Below are 27,847 nucleotides of genomic sequence, written 5' to 3'. Positions count from 1 at the left end.
GCCCCACAGGCCAGGGTGTTGCTCTCTGTTTCTGGATCTAGATAAAAATCCATCAGCCTCCTGGGAAGGAAGAAGGTGCAAGGGTTAATAGCTCAACAGTGCCACAAGCTGTTCTGCCTGACATGATGGGACTCTTTTGGGATCACTGCTTCTTGTGGTATTGTTGTTATTTTCTTCAGCCTATCTGCAAGAGAAAGTCTAATCTTATGTAATATCAGCCTCACAGTCTCAGATGAGACCATGTGGAAATGGTTTATTCTACACCCATGCAACCACCAGAACACTCTGTGTGTGAAGATTCAATGACAATTCCTCAAAGGCCCTCCCAAAATTTAGCCCAAACCCTTAAATGGACATTTGACTTTATATCCACTGGTTATATTTCTAATTATTTATAAAAAATCAATGACTGATTTCCGAACCAAGACTTACTGAAGATTTAACAGCTTGGCATTTGAGCATCAGTACTTTGTTTCACTGAGTTTTCCCATCCACTCCCTTAACTAGATGTTACCTCCCAACACAGAGCTCCAGGGCCAGCCCTGTGTCATGAGGAGCCAACAGGCAGCAAATGTGACATTGGAAAAAGGCAATAGATTTTCACGAGTTGTTTGGCCACTGACCACAGTTGTACATGGCTCAGAGAGGAAACCTCAGAACAAGCTCCTCTGCCCTCCTATCAATACTGGAATCATGCAGCAGGTCATGGGTTGCCTCCAGGGCAGCCAGAAATTTGAACCCAAAACCAGACTAAACTCATTTGCAAACTTCGTGTCTCTATTCTCCAAAAACGTGACTTGCTCTAAAGATAACTCCATTTACTTCCAGATTGCCTTAAAAAAGCCCTTCACCTAACTTTGACCTTAAATCCTTCTGCTCCAGTAAGGGCTGAGAGAAGACTGTTCTTTAGGACTCCAGCACTTGTTAATACTCTTAAAGAGATTACTCAAATCTCCTAAACAAATATCAGAATAGATTCTGGATTAATCTTGGGTGCTAAAATGACCTTGCTGATAAAATCAGCATCATCAAACCTCACAGACTGAAGAGGGAAGCCTTGGATGTAATTTTGACTCGGTAGCTACTATCATGGTAAGTTATCAGACTGCTCTGCATCTCTCTCCCCCTATCTCTCATACTCTTGTAATATTCCATGGGAATCAGTAAGAGAAGTGTCAGATCTTCCAGATCCTCGTGGGAAAAACAATACACTGAGACAGTCACTGGGGCTGTGCACCACCCACTCTTTTCTTCCACTAGTGCTTTTTGCTTTTCCCACTTTGGATATTTTAGTTGTTTGGTTCATTTTGGTGTCAGCATGAGGCTGGTTTGTGGAACATCCCAACTCCTGTGCTGTTCAAAGTGCCATTGATCAGATGTGGATTCAGTTTTGTGCTTTTGGCAAGGTGGTCAAGCATGATGGTGTACCCTGGGGTCCAGCATGGACCATCTCCTTTGCCTGCCACCTCTGAGTGATTTACCCTGTCTGCAGATAATGCCCAGAGTTATTTCTGTCTTGTGTCCGTGTGCAGTTTCCTTTGCATCTCACTTGGGCTTCAGAAATAATTTGTCCTGCAAAGACTGATGTGGATTTTGGCCTTGTAACAAATATTTTCCTAAGAACCAGAAGTGAATTCTTAACCAGGGGTTTGTGTTAAGTATTTTTTGTCACTGTTGTGGCCAGGAATGAGTCCCAGAAATTTTCCCAGGATCTGTGAGGAACATTTCACAAAAGAGAGGTCATTGCATCACTTTCAACCTACATCTCTTCTGTTGTTGCTCTTTTACAGTTCTTCTCTAACCCCCTCAGATTTCCAGTGTCTGTAATGGGAAAAAATTAAATCCAATAAGAAATAACTGGCTATTTTTAAAAAATATTCCTTAGAGGGCAAAGTCCATTACAACTGAAGCATTTACATTTACTTCCAAATCTCTTTACCCAATTTTCATTTTAATTTAGTCATTTGCTAATCCTAATTTTCCAGCACTGTGCTTACAATATCTAACCGAATATCACTCATGTGGAAACATATTAAAATTCTGCAACAGACTGGAACTTATGGCCTCTGAACTCTTGTCACTTTGCTCCTCAACTGTCAAGATGTAATGGTGGGTCTGACTCCCTCTCCTTACAAACATATTAGTCACCAATCCCTTCCTGGGCACTGCTCCATTTCACTGGCACTGCTGTCCATTATGGCAAAAGTCCCACCAAACTTCAGGTCACCTTGAAGGAACACAACTTTCACCAAAAGATTCCTTCACATGCTGTTATTTGGGCTTCCATTGGTCTTAAATAACGTGATACATTTCAATGTTGACAGTGTGGTGTGTTGTGCATAGAAATAGCAAATGATTGCACTGTGTCAGAATACTGGCAATAGTGTGATTTATGCCCTGCAGTCAGAGCTGAGAAACTGTGTGTTGCACACCCTTGAGTCCCAGGTAAAAGGATGAATGATCTGGTTTTGTTCTCCTGAGGAGGGCTGCTGTTTGAACAGGCAGATCCGAAAGCTCCGATTCCATCACATCACCCTGGTTCACCCACTCCAGATGGGGCTGGGACTCTCTTCTGGTAAAGAACACCACACAGGGGGGCCACAGTGGACCTTGGCCTCTGATCCCAGCTGGGCTCACAGGGATCAAAAGTGTCTGCAAGGACCCCAAGCTGAGGCTGAAAGTGCATCTCCAGATGAGGCAGCTCAGAGACACTTTGTACTCAGTGGTGCTGGCTCCCTTCCCTCCACAGCTGCCTCATCCATTCTCCTCAGGGGGTTAGATTTCTGTGAGCTAATTTAGGGAGAAAAGCCTTTTTAATCCTGTATCTTACAGACTCAGAGTATGTATATTTTTATATTGTGAATAAAATATGGATATTAAGCTCTTTAGGCAGGGACTTTGTCTTCCGAGATCTCTTCAAAGCCCTTAGCATGCTGCTGGTATTACAGGTGTAAATATTACAAATAATATAATACAGTTTGGATCCCTAGGATCTGTTTCAATGTGAATGGGCTCACAAAGTGTATCTCCTTGTTGGCAGAAAAGGCTCAGGAATGAGGAGGGCTTTCCCAGAAGTTTGTGCCGAGCCTTGACCTGAAAGAACTTGGGGTCAAGAGCCTGTTCTGATTTAGGTTTCCTTATAGTCCATGAGGCTCTTCTTGCTTTGGTTCCACCAGTTAGGAAGGGACAGCCTGCCCAAGGAACAAAAATACAGTTTAGAATACAGAACACTCCTTTGAGAAGTGGAAGAGAGCTGTTCAACCCTGCTAGATAACAACAGGTAGAGGCAGAAAGGGAGAATGAATTCCCTAACTAGATGAAGGCAAAGAGGGGGAAAGAACTTAAGAAAGTAAAACCTTTGTAGAAAAGAATATATTATTAACTGAGAAAGTAATTTAACAGAATAGTAATGTTCTCATACTACTGAGCAAATTTAATACCAACTCTGCAAATTTAATAAAATCTCTGCAAAGGCAGAGAAGTTCAATCTGAAGTGCAGTCTTCTGAGGCTGAGGCCAATGCTCATTATGTACAATAGAAATAAATACTTCATCAGCTGCAACACCAGCTGGGTCAGGTGTCCACTGGATTTGGACTGTCAGTGGCTGTTATTGTCTCCACAGAGTAATCCACTCAAACTCACCATGGCGATTAAAGTAACATCTAATTTCCACAACAATACAAGCAAATTCTCAGTATGGAATAGCAACATCCTTTATTTCGGAAAAGACCTTTAAGATCATCAAGTCCAGACACTAACCCAGCACTGCTGAGTCCACCACTAAACCATGTCCCTACATGACTCCTCTACATCTCTTTGAAACCCTTCCAAGGATGATGATTCAACCACTTCCATGGGAAGCTTGTTCCACCTTTTTTTGAAGGAACTTTTGCTAGCAGCCATTCTAAACCTCCCCTGGCATAACTTGTGGCCATTTCCTCTTGTCCTCAAGAGTGCTGAGTACAGAGGAGGCAATCTCTGCCCTGGTCCTGCAGGCCACACTGCACAAGGTGAGATGCCATGGGCTTTCCTGGCCACCTCTGACTCCTGTTTGGCCAGCTGTTGGCCTGCACACCCAGGTCCCTTTCTGTCAGGCATCTTTCCATGCTGTAATCCATGTGGAATTCAGCAGGCTGCAACGTACATGGAAAACTCTGGCCACTCACTGATAGTTCACCCACATATCTTGGTTTATCTCTTTTTGCAGGTCTCAGCAATGTCTCTTGGTTGAGTGTTCCATTAACTTTTTCACCTCTTATGTCTTAAAAAAGACCAGAAGTAATCTTAATCCCCCTTATCTTGCTGCACTATTATCTTGCTGCGTTCCTGGTGCCTTCCCACAGAGACTTTGTGGAACTGTGGTTTTTTCACTAGCCCAAAATTGGCTTGGAGGGAGACAGTGCAAAGAGTTGCTTGAACAAACTAGAAATAGAAATTAAAGTCTTAGCTTGTTTCTGATTTTAATTCAGATCAGATTAGTGTGGGGTTTGTTTTACTGCATTTTAAGAGAAAGGAGCATTTCTCTTTAGCAGCAGGAGATTGATTCCTGTTAGATCCTCTCAACAGATTAGTCCCTTGGATGATCCACACACTCAGGCTTGCTGGGACCAGCAATTAACCCAAACCTGTCAGCTCTGGAAAGAATGTCACCATGACATCCATGGTGTTCTTATGAACTCAGGGTGACTGTGATGAAAAAAAGGAGATGTAAGATTGGCAACTGTTTAAATAAAAATGACCAGGAAGAACAGGTTGAAAATCTGCTTCCTTTAGCATGGGATTGAAGTAGTTTTGTGGATCATACATCTGTATTAGCTTGCTGTATTAGTAAATGCAGTACAGAAGCTTTCAAGTTCAAAGCAAGTCTCTGAGTTTATTGCTTCAGAAATAAACCCAAAATCTACTGATCTATTTGTACAGATAAGCACCCACAGAGTTATCAGAATCAATGCAAACACTCAGGCAAAGATTCAATGCAAATAATAAATAACTACAGACTTAGAAAATAGAAATGTAAGACTTAAAACTAATTGAAATGCTGACCCAAAGAATAGCTCTTTATGTGCATTTCTTCAAACACAATTCCAAGAAAGGGGAAAAGAGTGCAAGAAGTGGTAATTTCAAGGTGGTAGAAAAGAGAAGAGACAAGCAGCATCCAGAGCAAAGGAGATGGACAAGGGCTAGGAAGCGGTGGAAGCAACACTTATATATATATATATATATATCAATTCAATATATATTAATTTAAAATTACTTCGTACAAAACAAGATCTAATTTCCTACCCGTGTTCTTTTTTGAGTTCAAGAGAAGTTTTGACATGAAACCTGTTTCTGTTTTGCTGAGCCATTTTCATCTGCTTTGGCTGTCTCTGAAGCTGCCAAGGGATGGGATGGGATGGGATTTTGGCACCAGGCTGAACACCAGAGCTCCTTGGTACAGCCACATGGACACAGCCAAGCAGCTGCCATCTCTGCAGAGGTGATGGGCAGTCACTCTGCTGGCACAAACTGCGAGGTTGACAGAGGTGCCCTGATGGATGCTGACCCTGGCAGTGACAGCCAAGAGAACAGATCCATGTGATGGTGGAAAAGAATAGAGTGGGGAGAGGCAGCAAACATCTGGCAAATGGGAAAGAGGAAGATCGGGAATGAGCTCAGGTGACCACACACAATATTGAAAAGAAACAGAAAATTGCTCTCTGACAGAGAACATAATTAAATTGTGGAGCTTCTTGGCAAAAGACCCAGTGAAATCAACAGTGGGAGATGACTTGAGATAAAGACCAGCTCTGAAACCTGCCAAGCACAGGATACCAGGAGGGTCTGAGAGGTCCCACAGGCTGCTGAGAGCCCTCCTCACAGCTTGGTGCAGGTCCATCCATGCCTGCTGTTCCTCACACCCATCCCCAAGCACCCATCAGCAGGTGCTCAGCACTGAATGTGCTGGACCTGGGCTTTCACCCAGCTCCAGGTGGAGGAAGCAGAGGGCAGGTCACAGGCTGATGTAATTCAGCTCCACTGAAATCACACCAGACAGTCCTAGGGGATGGGAAGCACCATGGAGTTTCACACATGGTCCAAAGGATACTTGGGGAAAGAAAGACCAAGAAAGGGTCAGAATTTAAAAAACATTCTGATAAAAAAACAAGACATTGTCAAAATATCAATCAGAAGCCAAGATTTGACTAGATCTGCTCTTGTTTAACCTTCAGCATGAGATCAGGTCTCAATCTTTCTATTCTTGGTAACAGCTGATGAACACAGTGTAACAAGGTATTAATAAACATCTGCCCAGCTCTTAGATTAATATGGAGAAGAATTAATGGAGGTCTTAGCACGTTCATATTTTCTAATTATGGCAGATGACTTTATTTATAGAAATAATAGAGAGAATGGAAATTGTCACTGACACCATGTCAATATACGTAATGAAATCCAATCATTTAATTGCATTACATTTGGCCACAGAGTCACATCAATAAAGAGCCCTCCTTCGACCAGTTCAGTGGTCTCTACCTACTTTATGTTAGAAAGCTATTAGGATTAATATTGTTTTCAGTGAATCATGAGGAAAATAAGTCATCTTGGACATACTTATTCCTGTGTGCCTCCCCCTGAGAGGGAAAGGGCTGGGGGAAAAGTTTTCCACCACGAGGGAGGAAGGCAACTGCCCCCATGTAACTCTGATTTTCACTCTCATTTCTGGGTACACTTTGCTTCCAGCTCCCAGAGCATCCAAAATAATGAAACAGCACCCAAAGTGAGGCTTGTGCTCAGTTTCAGGTGTCGCTGGCCATGGCTAAGGCAGCTCCTGCAGCAGCTCTGGTTCGTGCAGACTCTCTACAATGCTAAAGCACCACCAGTGCTTCTGTGGGAACGATAACACACTACGCCACTGAGATAAATAAAGCATAATGTTAAACCTCGATATGTTTACACCTCCTAAGAGAGGGGAAAGAGGCCTATAAAACTCCCAGTAAAGGAGCCAGGGCTGTTCAGTTCATTTGCAACTTGATAGGTAAACCCTGCAGCTTGTTTTTATTGGGACGTGCTGGCGCTGGTGTTAGAGAGCAGTTGGGGTTTAAGAAGGTTTTGGACTGAGTGTGGCTGTTTCTTGAGGGTTTAAAGTACATTCCATAATGTTCAATTTAGACAGGTAGCCAGGGAAGTTTGGATCTTTCCTCTCAGGAGCAGGGAAAAGTAAAACAAGGCTGCAATTATGGTGACAGATGGCTTGTCACACCCAGAGCATTGCTAGTAATTTTGCTCTTTATACATCGAAAGAGATCTGGACTGAAGCTGAAAAGCTGAGAAAGTCTTCTCTTGTTCTTCCAAAATGTGTTTCCTAATCTGTTCTGATCTTCTGAAGCTATCAGTCTGAATTAATGAAAACAGAGCAAGGGAATGGTACAATTTCTATTAATTATAGAGGCAGGTTTGTGCAATAAACAGAATTCATATCCCTACAGTGCTGCTTAAGTACCTATAATTCAGCTGCCCTGCTCACAACTGCAGCATCTTCTTCACGTTGTTTTACAAATTAGCAAACCTGGAATCAGCAGCTGTGTACAGTGTGATGACATTTAGTTTAACCATGGGGGTTCTGATCTGCTGAAATCCACGGGTGGTCTTCCAAGTGCTGCTTTTTGCTGGGATTGAGTTGCATCTCCCAAATTAAGTGCTCCTAGATCAGCTAAATGTTTTCCATAGAAGTGAAAATATAGACACTTAGGAAATAGTATCAGTTACTTATTGTAACTGCTGATACTCTTCCAAGTACTGCCAAGCTAATACTTGGGGGATGCCTTTTCAAATAGGAGCAGAAAGGGGGGTCAGGGCACTGCTGGGGCCAACCTGACCTTCCAGCTCAGCCAGTTGGTTTGTATTTACAGCAGGGTACATGGAATAGGAGGCCACACACGGATATCTTTGCTCAGTGACCCATACCCCACAGGAATGTATCCTGTGCATCAGAATCTGCAGAGCAGAACTGGATGTGCTGTCTCCTAGCCAGCCCTTCCTCTCCCTCTGCCAGTGTTGGTGTCCTCTGGGGTGCTGGCAGCAGCAGTGGGCTGAGTGAGCCTCCTCTGTCACATCACACCAAGCCTGGGACAGCAGAGCCTCAGGAGGACCTGGTGCCAAAAGCACTGCTGCTCCAGCTGTGGCAAAGCAAGTGAGAGCTTTGGAAGTGGACACAGACAAAAAAGCCAAGTTCCTGGGGGCATAAAGGAAAGCTGGAAAGGTGCAGAGCAATAGCCATTTTTGTTCCACTCCTGCTTTCTCCTTTCCAGATTAAACAAACTTTGGTTTTCTCTGCACTGAATGAGAGGAAGCAAGCTGCTGCTTCCCAGTCAGTAAATGTGTTTGACAGCAGAACTCCTGCTGCAAGCCCAGAACTTTGCTCCAGCAAACTGGTCTGACTGGGGAGCACTCTGGTAACTGAAGCACTCCAGTAGCAACATTTTCCAGCCCCTGTAATGTGCCAATAGCAGATCACTTTGGGTGAAAACGTGCTCTGATAGCAAATCAGGCTACAGAAAAAACAAAAAGGCACTTCTCTGAGCTATAGTGCAAAAGGTTGATTTTTTTAATCGACTACTCACAGGGCTGCTGGTGTTACATTTTAAGCATCTGACTCAGGCAGTCAAGTGGAAAGGTGATAAAATCCTTGACTTTGATTGAATTTCCATTGTAGCAAAATGTAAAAATAAATACAAACATCGTGAAGAAATAAAAAGGCTACTATTGGACAAAATGTTCCACATCATTTTTTAAAATCTGTACAGATACTTAAAAAAAAAAATCTCATTTTGCCTTTCATGAAGGTCAAAAATCAGCTTTCAATGTTCAAATTTCATGTTTAAATACTGAACTGCCTGCCTGTTTAAGGAGCGTATTTTTTCAATTACATCCAACACTAGTGCAGCTGTTAGGATTTCCCAAGGGACCACTGCAGACTGAAGAAAAGCCTTTGCTGTGGTGCTGACAGGCTCTGTGGCATTGCTCTGGCCCTTTGCTCACTTCTGCATTCAGCTGCTGACCTCACAGGTGTAAATAAGAAGAAAATCAAGTACCCAGTCTCTTCTGAGCACACATCAAACAGCACTGAAATGATGGACTTCATTAAGATCGTACAGCAGCTTAAAAAGAACTGTTAAAAAGCAGCTCTAGTGTATGGAAGAGGAGCAAGTATGGGTGAAAGTTAAAATTTTCACCCTATACAATAAAAATGCAGTTCCAGATGATATTTTCTCTAATTAAATTGCTGCTATGAAATCAATAAGGGATAAAAGCCCTCTGAACACATTAGGAGGAAGGCTAGCAGCTTTTATTTACTTACTACACACTTTACAACAGGGACAGCTCAAGGCATGAGCAGGGAATTAGCTGACACCTTCACAAGTTACCCTACAGGTATATCTGCTTAAATGATCCAAACAATTTGAAGAACTCAAACACCAGCTTTTAGGAGCGAGGTAGTACCCTGAGAATATCTCCATATGAAAAACATTTTTGGTTATGCTTCCCTTAGCAGCCTCCTCAGTCACAAGCTCTGCTGTAAAACATCTTTATAATGGAAATGGTCTTCAGGATTTCAAGGTCAATGTGACAACACAGATTTTCTGCATTTTGAGTCAAATGTAATTCACATGATTACTGAGGCTCAGAGATTCTTAAAAGAGATGGAGGCAGGAAGAATGTCCATAGAAACACCAATTTGGGTGAAAATTAATATGTAATTGTTAAACTGTCCTAAAGAGCAGAGAATACAGACATAACACATATATTCTGATTTTCAGCATCTATTTCCTTGTTTCATTAATAGCAATATCAAATTATTAGTGAAAACCTTTTGTTGTTTGGAAGAAGGTGGGTGGAGGTTGGCCAAATGATGAACACCTTAGAGACAAAAACCAGGGAAGGTGAGATGGTGCAGGCTGTATCTGCAGCAATTGTTTGAACAAATCCCATCTGTGTGGCAGTGGAGGATAGGGCAAGCTCCTGCTCTCTGGACAGGTCTCCTATGTGTTTTCAGTGCACATTTTAGCAGCCAGAGTCTGTTTTTAATCTCCCCTGTGACATTTGGTGTGTTAGGACAGCGATTTCTGCCTGGATCCTGATGGTTCCTGTCATTCAGCTGGGTGGCCTGTGGCCAGCAGCAGCAAGGCCCATGACAAAGCCAGCAGTGTGTGGGGGTGATTGATCCCTGGGAGGTGCCACAAGGGTTCTCCAGCTTGGGATTGTCCCCAGGACAGAGGTGGGATGTTCCTCTGGCTGTGACTCCTTGGTGGTGAGGAATTTTGAGCCGGCAGCACATGAACCACATCCCAATTTGGGAGGTCCCTCATACTCTGAGTGCTGGTCCCAAACATACAAATGAGCTTCCCTTGAGCCTGGGGAAGGGGCTGATGCACAGAGCTGCTGCAGAAAAGGAGGAACTTTTTCCCTGAAGGAAGGTGCAATGTGTGGACATCACACAAGGACATGTGGCCTGTCCTGGACACTGCCCCTGGGCAAAGCTGTGGGAGGGGGCAGGAGGAAACCCTCTCTGAGCTGCCCATGCACAGCCTTGTTCTCCCCAGCAGCACCGGGGATCAGGATGATGCTGAAATAGTGGGATTTGGAGAATTTGGAGTCCTGAATTAGGACCTTTTGTGTATCTGCAGCCTGGTCAGCACAGCCAGACATGTTGTCAGGTGAATCCATTTGTGGAGGAGAAGTTGTTCAGTGCCAGACCTCTCACTGACTCTCCCACAAAGTCAATTCTCTCTGGGTATCTTGCACTGGAACTCCAGTACTGAGATGGATATCTTCCCAGGAGCTATTACAAAATAACTTCCCACAAATAGCCAGCAACCCAAAATCTTTGCCTGCATTCTGACAATTTCAGTGTGCTGCCAGCTCACAGCTTTGCTTCCACCAATTCCTTAAGGCAGTTTTGCCCAGCACTGTTGAAAAGGAAAACACTCACTGCGCCCTGGGGGAAATGAAGCATGGAAGTCCCGTTATCACTGACAGAAGTTTTGTCTCTAATTCCCCATCTGCTCTTCTGGATGTTAACCTAGGGTGCTGGCACATCAACTTCAATGATAAATAAGAATTCCAAGCAGGAAGTGACAAAATATTAGTCAGATAGGCTGATGGTGTCTGCAAAAATGTGCAGAAATGTGGTGCGGGTGCTCATGTTTCACTGAAGAGAAATTATAGGACAAAATAATGTTGTTATGTTACACTGATCAAGGGAAAATGCTGTCATGGAATAGGACAAAGAAATGGTCAAAAATAGATTTATTTATTTATAACAAATATTATTTCTTTATTATTTTTTATTATTTATCATTATTTATATTATTTATTATTGTTTAGTACATACAGGATCCTGCATAGTTCCTCCTTCCTGGTCTTATTGTTATTTGTGTTTAGCAGCTGAGTAAAATAGCACACAAGGCAAGAAATCTGTGAGGAGAGTAATAAGGTGATGCATAGTGTTAACTTGCTTGTTTTGGAAATATCCATTTATCTTGGTTAAATAGAAGCTTGGCCCAACTACTAAGCCAAGTAATCATGATTAGAGAGAGAAAAAGACATTCACCTCCTTGGAAACTCAATACTTCTCAACAGTAATAGCACTGCAGTGACATTGTTCGAAGCTGGATGCTTGTAGTAATTAATATAGATTATTGTCATATGAGGAAAGGAGGCATCTGTGACTGCTCCTACCATTGCTTTCACTTCCAGACCAGTTACAAGACCAAAAATACACGGGGATTTTGTTTCATGGACGTGGCCATTTCACTGTTTAGTGTCCTTCACTCCCCTCAGACAGCAGCAGAGATTTTGTTCTCTTTTATGATTCAAAACTGCATTGTAGGCATATGCACACTCTTCTGTCTTAGAGAGACTTTGCTTTTTGTTCTTTCTCCCTATCTTTTTTCCTGACTCTCAAGAAAAATTTGTTTTATGCTAAAAATTATATTACAGGAACACATCTGTAAGGAGATTCATGAAATCCCAAGCTATTGTTTTCCCATGGGCTGAATCTGCATCTGTATCATCCAGCATATCAGGCATTGAGCTCATCAGCAGAGCAGGTGCTTTAGAGTTTGCACTGAGTTTTGACCTCGTAGCTGGTGCATCAGCCTGGTCTCAGCAGTCAATCCTCATCTCACCACATTTCCCAGCCACCTCACACCTACTGCCCTGTGCATTCCATTCCTACCTGGCTGCAATATGCTGATATTCCTGCTCTCTCTTAGGCTGTGATCCCTGTCTTTCCAACACTCTGCCTCCATGTGACCCACTTGGTTTCTAACTCTCTCCCTTGCCTTGCACATCAGGTTGGATTTGATTGTGTCCTAACCACAAATGACTCCACTAGGAAATCTTCCTTCTTCTTGCATTGGAAATGTTCTCTGGGGCATGTAGCTGCCCTGGAGGAATTAGGGCTTCACATTGTTCTTCCAATCAGCCAGTTGGCTTCTGTCCCTAATATGTGGCTTGGACATCCTTACCATGACTCCACAGATGATTACAGGTGATTACAGAAGACATTTGGTCATATATGACCACAAACCACCAGCTGATAAGCATTAGCTGTGTTCAGAGATCATTAGAAATATTATTTCCACATTATTCCCAAGAGCTGTTCTATTTTGCTATGAATAGTAGAACTACTCAATGGAGAGAACTCCCTTCCATTTAATTATTATCTTAATATTGAGCTCTTTGTTAAAACAACAGCTCCTCACCACTAATCAGCAAAAAGCAATCAGGCAAAGCAAGCAGGGATCTCCAGATGACACATGTGTGAGTTCAAAGGTCCACAGAGTTGTAGCTGTGCTGCACATGACTTAGACTCAAGAGCCAATAGGCAGCTGCACCTACTGAAATGCATTTTAAAAAATAAGGACATAAAAAATTTAAATTCTGTGAAAACTGTGTGAAATGTGTACAGGAAAAAAAAATATGTCTGGAGCTTTTCTACAGCACTTGGGCACAAAATTTTGTTTTGTGAATCTGAGCAATTTATCATATTCAACTAAGAGGGCTACAGATGGTGAAGTTTGTGTTCTGAAAGGATGACAAGCCACTGCAGAGTGCTTATGATGCCAATTTTACCCTTTTGTAATAATACAAAGAGGAAAGATGCTCATGAGAACCAAGCTGGGTGTTTGTTTTTACCAGAGAGTTGCTTATTTCACAGCTCCATGACTCAGTATCAGTCATATTGGGTGCTACAACTTCTTTCTCCATCGAGCTCTTTCCTCAATTTCAAGGGAGACAAGCACTTTGTGTGTGCCATAACCAGGTTTCTAAGCTGTTGTGTCAGGACTATTCACAACCTGCCTGTAGACATTCCCCTGTGTTCAGAAGTCCTCCAGCATGTTCCACATGTGATGGAACACAGCTGGCAGTCAGCTGGAGATACAGACTTAAGCTCCTGCTGCTCCTCCAATCCAGCAGCCTCTGACATTTAGATCTCATCTATCTGTTCCTTGCATATATCAGCAGATTTAATGCATTTCTTTCACTGACAGACAGAGAAATTAAACCAGGAGCACACAGTTAAGCAACTTTCTTAAATTTCCAGGTTACATTGGAAGGGCCAATCCAGCTCTCCTCTTCCCTGGTCACTTTTTTGAATCAGATCTTTTAAGAACAAACAAAGAGAAAAAGTGATTACCTGCAACAGTGAAGGAGCTTTACACCAATACCCAAAACAGAGAGCAAACCTGCTTCCTGGGTGAGCAGTGCAGGCTGGAGCTCTTGTCTGGAGCAGGGATGATGCCAGGGAGGAGCTTTTGTAAATCTTGTCCTTGCTCTGCTCTCTGTGTCCCACCTGTACCTTTGCAGGTGTCTCAGGGTAGTGGTTTTCAGTAAGAGGTGACACGAGTCAGCTTTGTACTGGTGCCCACTGTCCACCCCTCAGCAGCACATGGGTCTGGACAGCTGGGCTCTGCTAGATGCTCACAAAAATTAACAAGAAGACTAAGAGCAGACTGCTGTATTTTACCACAGAAAATAAAGTCAAATGACAGCTAAAACTGGGGAGGGGAGGAGGGAAAGGGGAGCACAGAAGACAGACCAAAGGCAACAGAAGAGTTGTATTTATTTTCTAATCCCATCTCTTTTAGTGTCTGTGATGAGCGCTGTAACTAAAGGAATCTAACTGAATTAGAATTTCAATATGTCCTGAGCAGATTGGAGCTGTTTCCATTCATGAGCAGCACGTCCCAGCTGTAATTGCCTGCTTGCTTATCCACATAGCTCTTTACAGCTAATCCAAATGCCGACTCAAAAATAAATAGTGCCAGAGCATTCACTTCCCGCTGGGCAGTAGTTTTAGCTCTCTTCTGCCTTTGCTTTGTTCCGGCTGGTGCTCTCCATGGCACAGGGACTGACTCAAAGGAGATAAAAGATGATTGACCCGCTCAAGGAACTAGGTGACAGAAAAGCCACTCCTGCCATATCTGCCCTGCCTGTTTGTGCTTTTCCTCTGGGTGCTGCTTTGCATCTGTTTATGTTTCTTTACCCTCACCTCCCTCCCCAGCCACATCACTCATACAATATCCTTCTCCTTTGTGCTTTCCCTAAAAGCTGCTGGTGTCCTCTGTGTCCTCAGCAGCACATCACCCTTCCCCTCCCTGTGCTCCTACACTCACACACAGTCAGTATTTTAGTGCTGAAGTGAAACTCTCTTCAGGGACATTTAAAAGCCATGTCCTTCTCAGATCAGCTTCTCTGGAGGGGTGTAAAGCTGAGGCACAATTGCACAAAGCTGGAAGGGATGTCCCCACGGATGGCACTTGGCACAACCACAAAGCAAGGCTCTGTCTTTGCTCTCTGACATAGACATCTGTACATGTCTTGGCTCTTCTCCCTCCTCACTGGGTGGAAGGTGGTTGTCCACCATTTTTAAGGCTGCTTTTTCAACTACAACCACCACAGACTTTCTGGGAGCCTTTGGCCAAGTCTCAGCAGCCTCTGTGCCAGTGTTCATCACCTCTAAAACAGCACTGCCAGCACCCTGTTGCTTCACTTTGGGGTGTAAATCCCAGGTCCCTCAAATGGCAGCGGTGAAAGGACATAGGAGTCAAGTCTGATGCCACTTCACCTCAGCATAGTCAGAGGCATTCAGCTCTCACTGTGCAGAAAATTACTCTTAAAAATAGATTTATTTGTATCCAAAACAGCAACCTTTAAGATCTGGTCAAGTAGGTACCCATAAAAACTCAGCTGGGGAGAAGGTCATTCCTTCCTGATGATCATCAGAGACTGACCTCAGCTTGGAGCAGTGTGCCTCCATCCATCTCCTAGCTGTCACCCCATCTCTGTTCCCACTGGGTTTATCAGGGCATAGCCACAGGAGCCCCTTCAGTGCCACCCACACACTCTTATCCAGAGCCTGGCCCAGGGCCATACGCTCTTTGGTGCAGTGCAGCACCCAAGGTGATCTATCCCTCTGCAATTGCGGAGGACCGTGTTAAGATTTAAAGGAGCATCAAGTGAGGGAGTGCAGCACTTTCACTGCCTTCCTCCTTATCCCAGGATCCTTCTCCATCAGTGTAATACTACCTGGTCTTTGGAGGAGCAGATCTTCCTATAAAGCTCTCTTGGCTCAGCTGGATAGAAGCAAATTGCAGGGAGGTGACCCTGCCCTTGCCACTGCTCAGCCCATCCCAGAGCCAGCCCCACTTTACAGGCAGATTGTGCCCTTCTCAGGGAGCAGCTGAGATGATGAATATACTGCTTGTCCAATGTGTCACTTGCTACGTAAATTCAAATTCAGCACAGAAAGCTAAAAATGTTTGCAGAATCCTGACAGGAAAAGTGGACAATTATGTTCAGCTGTTCCTCACAAACGCTGATCCTCATGACTGCAAGGTGCCAAGAGTGGCATTGCCTCGTGCTTGGATTGCAAACTCAACCAGCACCAAAACATGAGGATGGTAGCAAGGGCTGGCTCTTCACCACGTGCTCTGCCACCTGGAGATGGTCTGAAGGTGTCCCCTGCCAGGTACATGGTGGCACTTCCCTTGTACAGATGAGGAAGCTGAGGCCATGATGCCAGACTGCTCCAAGGCAACCAAAAGGTCACCAAAGAGATGAAGTTGTGAGTCTCTTGCTTGCAATGACAGACAGTAGCTCCCTCCTTTGTAGCTGACCTGGGGACACAGGTATTTCTTCAAATTTGCTGTTTCAATCAACTAAACCAGAATAATTGAGACTAACACAGTGTAGTCAAGGTGAGGGAAATGAGCTGTCACTGGGATAGTAATGTATAGGAAGAGGCACTTGGAAAAAAAAATGTGGAAAAATATTGGAGAAGAAAGTTAAAGGTAAAAAGATCACGAAGAATAAAGGCTATAAAGTCTACAGACATGCTGGGTGGGCTAGGAAGGTAGCTCTTGGGAAAGTGGAAGCCCAGGGATGAAGAGCATAATTAAATGGCAAGGCTTGAAAGCTTTTTCAAAACAAAGAAAGTCAGCACTGGAGAGAAAAATATCATGGGATGGAAACATGGAAGTTTTAGAAGTTACATTGAAATATTTATTGAAGTGTAGACACATTGTTATGTAGCAGGGAGATACAGATACTTCAGCTTTTCTGAATACTTCTCCTTCTCCTGTACATACTGGAAAGAGGGAATTAACAACTGTCAAGGATGACTTTAAGTATAAAGAAATATTGCCTTAGAAAACATACCCAAACGTCACTGTGTTCCACACACAGCTAATCTACACCTCCATGACACGGCTTCAGTCATCACTGGCAGCCCTGTTCTCCTCCTTTGGATATGGAATGTCCTAGGCATGGCTGTGGAATGGGAATCCAGCAAGACCACTCTGTGTCCAGGATGTCTCCATTCATTCAACTTAAAATCTAATGGAGATCTCAGCTCTGAGCTCTGGGGAGATTTCAGAGCAGGGTCAGAAATAGAGGTGAATCATTAATGAAGCATCATTAACCATCAGTCTTCCTGTACTCTTGTCAGTAGATTAGCAGCAGCTGCCCATTGTCCATTTTCCCCTTGCCATAATGAGGAACCCCAGACTGCAGGTCATCTGCTGGTTGGATCAGTGTGTCCATACACCTGGGGCTCCTGAGGGGCTGCAACAAGAGCAGTAATTTGTGCCACTCTGTCCTGCCCTGTGCCCATCAGCTGTGGAGCAGCAAAGTTCCGTCATGAGGCACAAATTCACCCTTTCATCTTGCTTTTGCTGCTCCTCAGTTCAGAGCTGCTGCTGCCAGAGCATTCAATGTTCCCTAAGTGGTGACTGTCCTCTGCTAATGCAGGTGCATTTCTTTTGTGAGTTAGCTTCATTGTGTTCTTGGTGTGTGTTCTGTCTTGTTTTGGATGCAAACAAGGGTTCTTGGTCCAGTTCTTTTATTTTTTTAAAACTGCCCTGGATCATCTCCTGAATCAGAGAGGAGCGTCTTAATACAGGAGGTACTTCCACCACTCTGCCTGGGAAACTCTTCCATGCAGTAAGGCACCTGAAAACCAGGCCACCCTCCAGTCAGGCTACACTTTACATTAAAAATTCAACAGTTTTATTTATTCTCCCATCCTTCATCACACCACTTTTCCCTGTTTTTTGGCTCATCAAAGCCATAAGAGAATATTCTGTCACCAGAGGCACAGGTAAGACCTATTGGGACACAAAGGCTAATTGTGGATATTCACTGAATTCACCACAAAGTGAACAAGAAAAAACTGAAAATTCTTCTTGCAGGTTATGTTTGATGTCTGGTTTCAGTCTCTTCTTTTTCTCTTGTGTGATGGTGAGTAGGACCACTCAAAAAAAGGGTCTAGCCAGGCATAAGAGAGATCAAATATTTCCCATCACTCAACAGCAACTGACCCATCTGCCCAAGGCTGGCACTGACAGCTGTGTGGTGGCACAGGGAGAGGCTAACTTGTGGAGTAGCAGGAAAACTCTGGGGTTTCCAGAGAACTGTCTTGGAGTCTGAATGAATCTTCTGGCTGGGAAATACTGGGATAAAACATCCAGCACTTGTCAGCGTGGACAGTGGGGGATGTGGGTGCATTCAGACAGAGCTGAGGTGGTCAGTGACTGTATCTTTAGGTGAATGTTAGCTTTTGTTGCTTTTTGATGAATCACAGTGTCTTTTATTAGACAAAATTAATGGAAGTGCTTCTCTTTTTACAGTGGCCACATTGCCCAGGAAATGAAATGTCATAAGGGGAAAAAAGCTCATTAGTTTTGTGCTGTTATTGGTTCTCCAAGGTCTCAGAAAACCTGTGATTTACATAAACATAGAGGCAATTAGAAGCAAACACACACATAAAACCCAGATTTCCATCTAAAAATATGGTCTGCAACATCTCTCTTTGGCCTTTCACAGCTGTGACCTAGAGGTAAGGGACTTTTCATACCAGACACAAACTGAAGGCAGAGGAAGGAGAGCAGCCAAGCCAGGGTGCAAGTGAGGACAACAGAGTAATACAGGGTAGTATAGGGTATGTAATATAGCCCCCAAGATACCAGCTAGGGGATTTTGTGATTTACCCTCAGAATTGCATCCTTTTTTGCAGCAATTTGAAGCAAATGCAACCCTGTTGTGTTTTCTTCACACTGAAGTCCTCAGTCAGGTGGTTGCTGTTGGGTGGACATGTTGATAGTCCTTAATACAGGGCAGAATAACTCTAATTTTATAAGAACTATCTCAAATCTTCACCTTGCAATGGCTGAAAAAGTGAACATCTTGTCAGGTTTTCTAGTGAGTTCCATGAAATCCACCAGCAGGTAATGTTCAAGAAGAGGATGAGAACAGGAGGAAAAGGGAGTGGGACAGCATCACAGACTCATGTATTTGTACCAGACTGTGCACTCTTTACTCTGCATTTCTGCCCTTAACCTTGAGCATTTACTCAGAATAGACCCAGATATGAAAAATGATGTGTATTTTGTAAAAAACAAAGCTTGGCCTCCTTGCCTGTCACTGTGGCAACCGTGTAAACAGACAACTGCGTTGGTGCCACTCTGTGAAAAACACTGAAGGAGACAAAGGTGTTCAGGCAAGGTGAGGCAGAAAGCCCAGAGTCCCACCCAGCATCCTGAATAGCAAAAGTCACACCAACTACAGCAGTCTGTGCATAACCTGCCCTATAGGAATATCCCCCACAGATTTCTGGTAGTCAAAAAGGCAGATTGAAACATCTCCACTGTTTTTAACAGGTATTTTCGTGACTTTAGGTGCTCCGTCTGTTCAGGCAATTACACAATCCTTCTGAATGCAAGGCTGACATCCTGCAGTAATGAGTTTCACAGGCTGATTACTTGTTGCATGATAAAAATAAGTTGGCAGCAGCTGACTCTGAGAAGCAATGGGGGGAAAAAAACCAAGAAAAAGTAGTGTTATTTGTTTTCCCAGAGAAGAGAGAGGGGGCTGTGAAGAAACACAGTCCTGCCTTACCCAGGATGGGAGAAAGGCATTGAAGTTGTTAAGTGACCTGGTGGGGCAGAGCATGCTCGTGAAGGTTGCAACTTTGGAGGTTTTGAATCCTCCCAAAGCCTTCAAAGAAGGGTCTTGGAGAGTTTGTATTGTTGCTGGTGCAAAAAAGGTTTTTACCTAACATCTAACCCCTGCCTGAAAGAACCATGGACTTCAGTCACTTATGTCGACCTCTGGAGTAGTGTTATGATGTCATCAGTGTTACAATTTTACACAAAATTAGGTGTGCAATTGTGTGTTAAATAGTGGTAGTTAGCTTGCATTGCTCAACTAACGAAGCAGGCAGCATAAAAGCTGACACATATGGACTGCTCCAGGGCACTGGCACTATAAGGGAGTCTGAAATCACTCTGAGTTCACTGGGAAAGAAGCCTCCCTTTTCCTTCTCTGGCAACCCCTCAGTGGGACAGACCCTTTCACCCATCTCCCAGCCCAGAGTGCTCCTGCAATTTGCTCTGGAGCTTATAAATCTGGCTCCCTGCCCAGGGAGCCCTGCCCAGGTGTCCCTGCAGGCTCAGACAGGTGGCAGAAGCTGCTGATGACCTCTAATATGTGCCCAAGTTTTGCTTAATTAAGAAAAGGCTGTCTAATAGCATTCACCACCATCTCCTGATGGCTCTGGGACCACTCAGGCTATGGCAGCACAACCAGCCAGGCTTTCCTGTAGTGTGTGACATCCTAAAGAGTGCAATGGCAAGCAGATAATTTTATTTTCCAGCATTAAGGGACTCAGCCTGGGCAGGCTCAGTCCAGCAAGCAATGTGGCCCTTGGGCAGTTGGTCTGACCCCTCCTGCATGACTTGGAGCAGAAGCACCAGCTGACTGCTCACTGTGGTGCTGTCTGAGGTAATGTGGCTAAAATCTTATCCAGCAGAGTGAGGATTTGGCTCAAGGTCTTACAAGTGAAATTTCTGACCAATATTGCTATCAAAACACTTAGTTGTTGTCTATATTAATTAGATCCCAGCAGATGCTACTTTACCTTCTAAAGTATAGTTATTTCAGGGAGGTAGTGCCTCATCTTGTTTTGTATTCCCCAATACTTAACTACAGTGGTTGCAGGGAAAGAGCAGAATTGTTCTTGGCATTCAGACTGCAATGATGTCCACAGAATCAGGGAAAGGGATGGGGGAGATTCCCCTCCTTCCTCCTCTCTTCTTTTGGACCACCTTCTTGTCCAGTTTGCTGTTCACAAATGCAGCCAAAAGCTTCATCAAATATTGCCACCTCTTATTTTAAGCAAGGTTCTTGCCTGCAAGTCCCAGTCCTGAGCCAGCATCTGAGCATGGCAGAGGGATCCCAGCAGGGAGGAGGTGACAGGAGCACCAGTTTGCCCAGTTTGCCCAGTTTGCCCAGCCAGTGCCCAGCCAGGGTGTGAATTTGGCCTGGGGCTGTGTCATGGACCCTCTGGTGGGGACTCTGGGCTGACTCCAGGTGGAATGCCCAGTCCCTCAGCACACAGAGGGATTTTGGCTCCTGTCCATGGCAGTCTTCCCCTGCAGCCACCTCTACAGTATTTAAGTATTCTCCTGGCTCACCACTATGCAAATATTGAAATTAGCCCTTTGCATGATTATGGAGACAGTGACATTAGAGACTTTCTCAGATCATGTGCCTTCTCTGCTGACAGCATCAGCCATCAGTTTTATTTTTCAGTGAGGTAAAGGATGGCCCCTAGTGTATGAAAACTTCACAATGAAGTAATTGGTGTCTGGAATATTTATTTTTTTCTTTAAGCTTTTATCTGAATGCATTAAAAACACAAAATGTTGTGCTGTGAAAGAATGCAAAATGCAGCCTTCATAGGAATGGCCCAGTTCTCAGAGACCAAGATTTTAACTGAGCCTCACTAAAACCAGAAGAAATTAAGAGGGGCTATAAGGGGAATCATAACCCACTAACAGGTCAAATATGGCCTGAGACCCTGAGAGAAGGCAACAGATCTCATACCATGAAGTGAAACAAAGAAGTTCTTGGGTAGGTATCTAACTGGTCTGGTCAGAGGGCCTCAGGATAGTAATTTCTCCATGGGAAAAGATATCTTTTTCATATCAGCTACATGTCTACAAAATGCTGCATTTGCATCTCATACTTGTGCTGCTTTCAGACACCTTCCCTGAGAGCCTCACCTTACAGAGAGCTGCAGAACAACCAAAAACCTGCAATGAGTGTGTCTGTGCTTAAACAATAGCCATTTTCCCCCAAAAAATGCTGCCATAGCTGTTGGACTCAGCTATTACCTTTTCTTAAACTGTGATGATTTCTTGCCCCTGGTATGAATCCTTTGCAGTGTGGAGCAGAGCTGAGCCTGATTAGCCAGCCTCACCTTCTGCCTGTGGGGCTAATGGGATTTATTCTCCATTCTAACACACTGGTGTCTCATCCCCATTATTTTACCTCTCATCTGGAGTTAGCAAGTTGTCCATCTTCAGAGCACACGGGGCATGGCCAAGGGGAGCTGGATGTTATGTGCTCTGCCACGCTGGATGGGCAGTGATAAATTATCCCTCTTCCCCCAGGTCCTTCCATCGTCCCACTGCAGCGAGCAGAGCCAACACTGGGCAACCCTCTAAAATGTTTATTTGGACCAGTGGCCGGGGATCTACATCTTACAGACACGATGAGAAAAGGTAAACAGCACCTGTGCAGATTGTCTCCCGTGGGTTTGAATATTTATGAGTGTGGCACTGGCTTCTCCCCAGTGGTGGCACTGGAGAAGCAGGAGGGATGCCAAGGGTGGGCATCACATCCCTGTGCCTCACAACCCCAGCTGCTGCTCCACCAGGCACAGGACCAGCCCAGGAGTGCCAGGGTAACCGTGCCAAGCCAAAGCAGAGAGATGGGCAATGCCAGAGCCATGGCTGAAGTCTTCCTTGCTCTCAGGACATCAGCAGCACACTGTGACCACCTCTGATTTAGGTTTAAAAGCACACTAATCCCCAGCCACAGGCTGGCAGCCCCAAGCCCTGTGAAGCCTTCATGCTTGTTGCAGGTGTCCTGCCTCCAGCCTTCAGCCACACCATCCCCCAGCCAGACCACTGTCCCACGCAGCTGTTGCACATCTGGATGGTGCATCCAGCTGCCAGGGATGTTTTCTGGTTATACAGGTGCACCTGTGAGTGTGAGCATGTGTGTGATACATTGCACAGTAGCTGGGGGTTTAGCTGTTTGAAGGTGAGCTGGTGGCTCATTCACCAGCCCACTCGAGTGGTGTCACTGGAGGGATCAGGCTGAGGAGACAGAGGAAAAAATGAGTTACTGGATCTCCCAGGAGAGCAGGGAAATGTGCCAAAGAGAAGGAAAGGGAAGGAGAGGTTTGAAGTCCACAGACAAAGGCAGTGCTCAGTTGGGAACAAAAGAAGTTTAATATCAATGATGAAAGAACAATTGTCAGTAATGCTCAGATTCATCCTTCCAAAATCCCTCTCCTTTGTAGTAAGATTTGCTGGACAGCTTGTCTTGTCACAACAAGGGCACATTTGCCTTTCTTTTCTTTCCTTTGCTCCTTTCCACCTCTCCTTCAGTTCCTCTTGCAGTCACCATTAAATGTAATCACAAAAAATCACACTCCAGTGAAACACAGATATCAATGTATCTACAGTGCCAATTAGCAAAACACACTCTTCAGTAATTCTGATGAGACATTACTGTTGGCATCTGCTTGGCAATATGCACTCCTGAATTCAGGCAGCAGAGCTGCCCTCAGGACCCTGAGATTCTTTGGAGAATTGTCCAATTCGCTGAATGTTTCTGCAAAGGTTGCATAGGTGTTCAGCCCTTTGGATTATCTGATCCCAAACAGATATTTTGAAGGCAAAAATGCCAGCTTTGCAGCATGAACTTTCATTAGAGCTGTTTGTCTAAATGCCTGCTGTACTTCTCTTAGATTCTTCTTTGATTGAATTTTCCCCAGGCTAATGTCCTTCTGCATTAGAACAGTCATGGCCCAAGGTCACACCCTTGAAGGAGATATCTGCCCACACTTTGGGCTGGCTGGAAGCTCCTGATTAGTGCAGCCTTTGACTCTCACCATGCCTTGAAGCCAGGCTTATTAACTTGGGCTGAGGGCTCACCAGAGCCAGGTCAGTATAAATGCAGGCAGAGCTCATCCCTGCCTGCCTGCAGAAGCAGGGAACAGGGAACAATATCTCTATCCCTACACCCCAGCCACGGTAAATTCAGATATCTTGACAAGCCTTCAGGTGGGTTTATTTCCCAGGAGGTTCTGTAGAGCTGTACAGGACTTCCTTGTACCTAGTGAGGGATTAATAAAATGCAGGAGGGAAAGGGAGGAAAAGAAGATGGAAATAAGAGAGTGCTGATGGCAGCCTGAGGACTGCAGAGGAGAGGTGTGAACACAGAGCAAGTGCTGTTAGTGGGAGAAGCTCATCCTCCAGTGTCTGGCAGTGATTTTAACACATGTAAGGTCACCAGTGCCATCATTATATCAAACTGGTGGTGCCTTTTAGAAAAATGACTCACCTTAAATGACCCTTTCCCAGGAATTTTGTTCTATAAACTTCAGACAGGAGATTGTCATATGGATCAGCAGACTTGTCACCCAACATATGCTACAAGCACAGACTTTTGATGGGTTGCACCATAATATTAACTGTACTACAGTGAGCCACTTGCTCTAAAAGAATCACCTCCTCCTGGGTGGAAGGCATCTCTCAGGCATCTTTTTTTTGTAGGATCAGCACCAGAATATCTGTATTTCATTGCTGTTTTATCTATTAACAATTTCCTGTCACATTTTATGCTTTGGAAAAGCAGTCAAGCCCCCATTCTTTCTCAGCTGTCAAAGAGGCTCCCCAAACCATTGCAACCATTAGGAAAACAAAGCATTGGTTTGGTTTGGTTTGGTTTGGTTTGGTTTGGTTTGGTTTGGTTTGGTTTGGTTTGGTTTGGTTTGGTTCAGTTTTGCCCAGCCTGGTGAAGAGGAAGGAATTGGATGAATAAATCTGTTAATATCTGTAGGAATCTGCCTACAACCATCACTGAGTCTATTTTGAGGGCTCCAGAGATACTTCCTGTTGCCATAGGTCTGCTAGCAAAATCTGGTGCAGCCAAATATACCTGTAAAGAAAAATGTAAAGGAAGTAGCTTCTGAGCAGAAAAATCCCTAAACACAGGGAATTCTGCAGGTAAGATACAGGAGTAGTTTCTGACCATTGCATTCAAGGATTTCTGATATCAGTAAACACCTCACCATGAGGACATCTTTGAGTGACATCTGCATAACAACTGTGATATCAGAGAAGTGAATGTGAATTCAAAGTCATTCTGAATAATTCAGGCAGGCATCCCTGTCTGACAAGCCCCACGACTGTGTGGTGCCAGAGGAGGCAATGTCTCCCTCAGTGACACAATGCTTTGTTTGCAAGGGGAAGGCTTTGAAGGTAGGTAATCTGTGTTTGTTTGAAATAAATAAAGTAATTGCAGTAATTGCAGGTGCCTGGCTATTCTAGCTTTCCTGTGAGGACACTTAGCTCTCTTTACAGAGCTCTTAGTACTGCTCATTTTGGAGCAGGAGCTACAGAAGGATCTGCTGACCACATTGCAGAGGGATCCCCTCACTGCTGCTGTGCAGGGACATGGGCAGGGAAATCTCTTCTCTGTCCCCAGCAGGCACAGTCACAGCTGAGATCTCCTCTCTGGCATCTGAGCCTGGGGAGAGCAGCCAGTCTTCATCCTCTGAAAAACTTGGCAGAAAGGACACAGAAATTCAGCAGGGGAGAACTTCAGTTTGGAAATGATCAGGGGCACAAAGACCTTTTGTCCTTGGGGGCTTGCTTCCTGTTAAATGCCTTTGCACAGGTCAGGACACCCCATGTTCTGACATCTGGGGCTTCTTTACAAACCAGCAGCTCCCCTGGATGTCGTACGGGGAGTTATCCCAGGAAATCACAAGTGTTAGATGGAGTCACCTGATGAACGGTGTCTGGGATGCAGTGACCTGTACCTAAACACAGCCCAGCAGGCAGCTGACTGTGGCTGTGCAGCTCTGGGACCCAAAATCAGCCAGCTAAGCACGGTGTAGCTCCAGCTGACGGAGCAGAGAGAGGCCCCTGAGCTGTGCCAAAAGTTCACAGGTACAGGAACCCACCTCAGCACAGCTGCACACTCATGTGCTGCTGCCCCAGTGAGGGATGTGCTGAGACTGCTCTGTTGGTGCCCAAATACTGGGCAAAACATATTGTGTTCCCCAAACCAGGGCTCTAAGGGGCAAAAAATGTGAAGTTTTGTAGCAGCAGATGTTCCCTGGATCACACAAAGAGAACTGGCACCTCCCCAGTGCAGGCACAAGCGTGAGGAGGAGGAGGAGGAGGAGAAGGAGGAGGAGGAGGAGGAGGAGGGAGGGTTGCTCAGCATTGTCTCCTGGGCTGTGGTAGGACTGCTGGCATGGGCTGGCATGTGCCACACCACCACCTGCCCCAGCAGGGCCACCAGGATGACTCCTGGCAAAGATTCAGGGGAAAAAAGCCCTGTGATGAGTTCCAGGTTATCACTTTGCTGTTCAGGGCTTTGAATAACAAATATTAACAAAAGAGAAGTGCTCCAAGCCTGACCTCTGAGAGCTTTCTTTAGTTTTATTTCCTACTGTAGAAGAGCTTGGAAGATGCACCTGGCAGGTGGTCACCAGTCAGCTTTGCCAGGTAGTTTTATTTTCATTTCAGTCCATCCTTTTTTTGCCTCTGATGGCATGTCCCTTGGCTCAAGGCCACAGGGGAAGCACTTGTAACCAATCTCAATTAGCTATTTGTTTTAAAATTGTCCATTTTATGTCCTATGGCATTAGTGAGTGATTGCACTGGGCCTGTTTTATGCCTACATGTTGACATAAGTTATGCTGTGTGATCATTTAATGTGCTGGAACTGCATGACAATCTCTGCCTTCCTGTCTTCTTCCATTTGGGAGCAATGCAAATCCTAATGGCAGCAGTTAAATACAGTTTGATAAATAATAATAGAAAAGTAACATTAGATTATTACTCTCCATTACTTCTTTGAAGGCAATTGCATCTGCCAGTTTACAATATATTTTTCCTCCCGAACAGCAGAGAAAATCTTGACAGGCTGAATTACCATTTCATTTCCAACTAGGAAAACACTGACAAGCTTTAAAGGATGGTTTTGAAGAGAAGCCCTGGACATCTAAAGATGTAAACTACAGTTGGATAAAAAAACCTCGAGGGTTCTTACGTACGGGAGACTATTGACTGCAGCACCATCTAAGCAAGATTTTTGCTATAAAACCCCACACCATATGTGCTTTTCCTGACTATGACTCATCATCTAAATAGAAATTCAATTCCAGTCTCAGGGAGTCTATGATTAAACATATTTTTTGCTGTTTCTTCTACTGTGTTTATGTATGATTTTACATCTGTCTCATCTCTATTTCTCTATCCTTAATAGTCAATGTAAGTTCCCTGGTTGACCTGACTCACTGATATTTTTTTCCCCACGGGTGAGTGAAGCTTGGTGGCTTCAGCTTAAACGAGTGGTGGCTTTGCTGGAGCCCAAAGTGACGTTGATGTTGCTCACCTGCCATTTTGCAGACAGTAGAAGAGGAACTCCTCCCACGTGTACTACTGTGTCCATGTTATGGTGGTGCCAGGGCTCAGAGGTGTGCGGTTCACATGCTTCGGGTGCTGCCTGGATGATTCAAAAGAACCATAACAGAAAACACAGGAGATTTTGACCAGCCTCAGGTCTGTAAGTACATTTTAAACCCACAAGGTTTGAGTGTGTTTGAAATGTACTCAAATATTTCCTTCTCCACCATTGTGTCCTCATGACCCATTGAATCATCAAAGGCTTGGAGATGAAAGAAGGACTTATGGTTAGAAAATGCAAAAGACTCTCTGCTGAAGGGGGAATGGTTTGTTGTATCTTCTTTTTCTTTTCTTTTTTTTTTCCTCTTTTTTTTAATCCCAGAACAAATAGCTCTGGTGGGTAATTCTCTGTGAGGGTTTTCACTGTAATGAGTAACTGGGCTTCCAAAAAGCTGGTTTATGACTAAAGTAAATAAGCTCCCAATCAAAAAAACCCACAGAAATCGATTGCAAAATCCCCATAGTGTTTCATGAGCTTTGAGTCACACTCAGGGCAGAAAATTGCCCAAACCAAGAGCCTGTAGTGAATCAAAAGAGAGCATGGTCCTTTCAGATAATATTAATGATGGTTTTCTTCAGGCTGCTTCCAACATGTGGAAACATAAGACCTGTTATTCTATTCAGCTGGAGAAAAGACACCTCATACACCTGAGCATCTTCTAGTGGCCTAAGGTGGCACTGGCAGGTCAAATGCACCTCTGGGGTAATTCTACTGAGCCGAAGAGGCTCTACCAAAGAAGGA

At 44.4% G+C, this 27,847-nt stretch overlaps 1 protein-coding gene across 3 annotated transcripts in view; it reads left to right on the top strand.

Annotated features, from left to right (window-relative positions):
- KCNMB2 (potassium calcium-activated channel subfamily M regulatory beta subunit 2) overlaps positions 1-27,847 on the top strand; it is a 139,649-nt gene that overhangs the window by 101,160 nt on the left and 10,642 nt on the right. For all 3 annotated transcript variants that reach the window (XM_015638260.3, XM_015638263.3, XM_033516733.1), the window contains exon 2: positions 22,003-22,113. In XM_015638260.3, coding sequence (XP_015493746.1) covers positions 22,003-22,113 — 111 coding nt within the window. The remainder of the gene's footprint in view (positions 1-22,002; positions 22,114-27,847) is intronic.

Source organism: Parus major, chromosome 9 (genome assembly GCF_001522545.3).
Source record: "Parus major isolate Abel chromosome 9, Parus_major1.1, whole genome shotgun sequence".
Taxonomy (NCBI): Eukaryota; Metazoa; Chordata; class Aves; order Passeriformes; family Paridae; genus Parus; species Parus major.
Note: the sequence above shows the minus strand (reverse complement) of the source record. Positions and strands in the feature narration are given on the sequence as shown.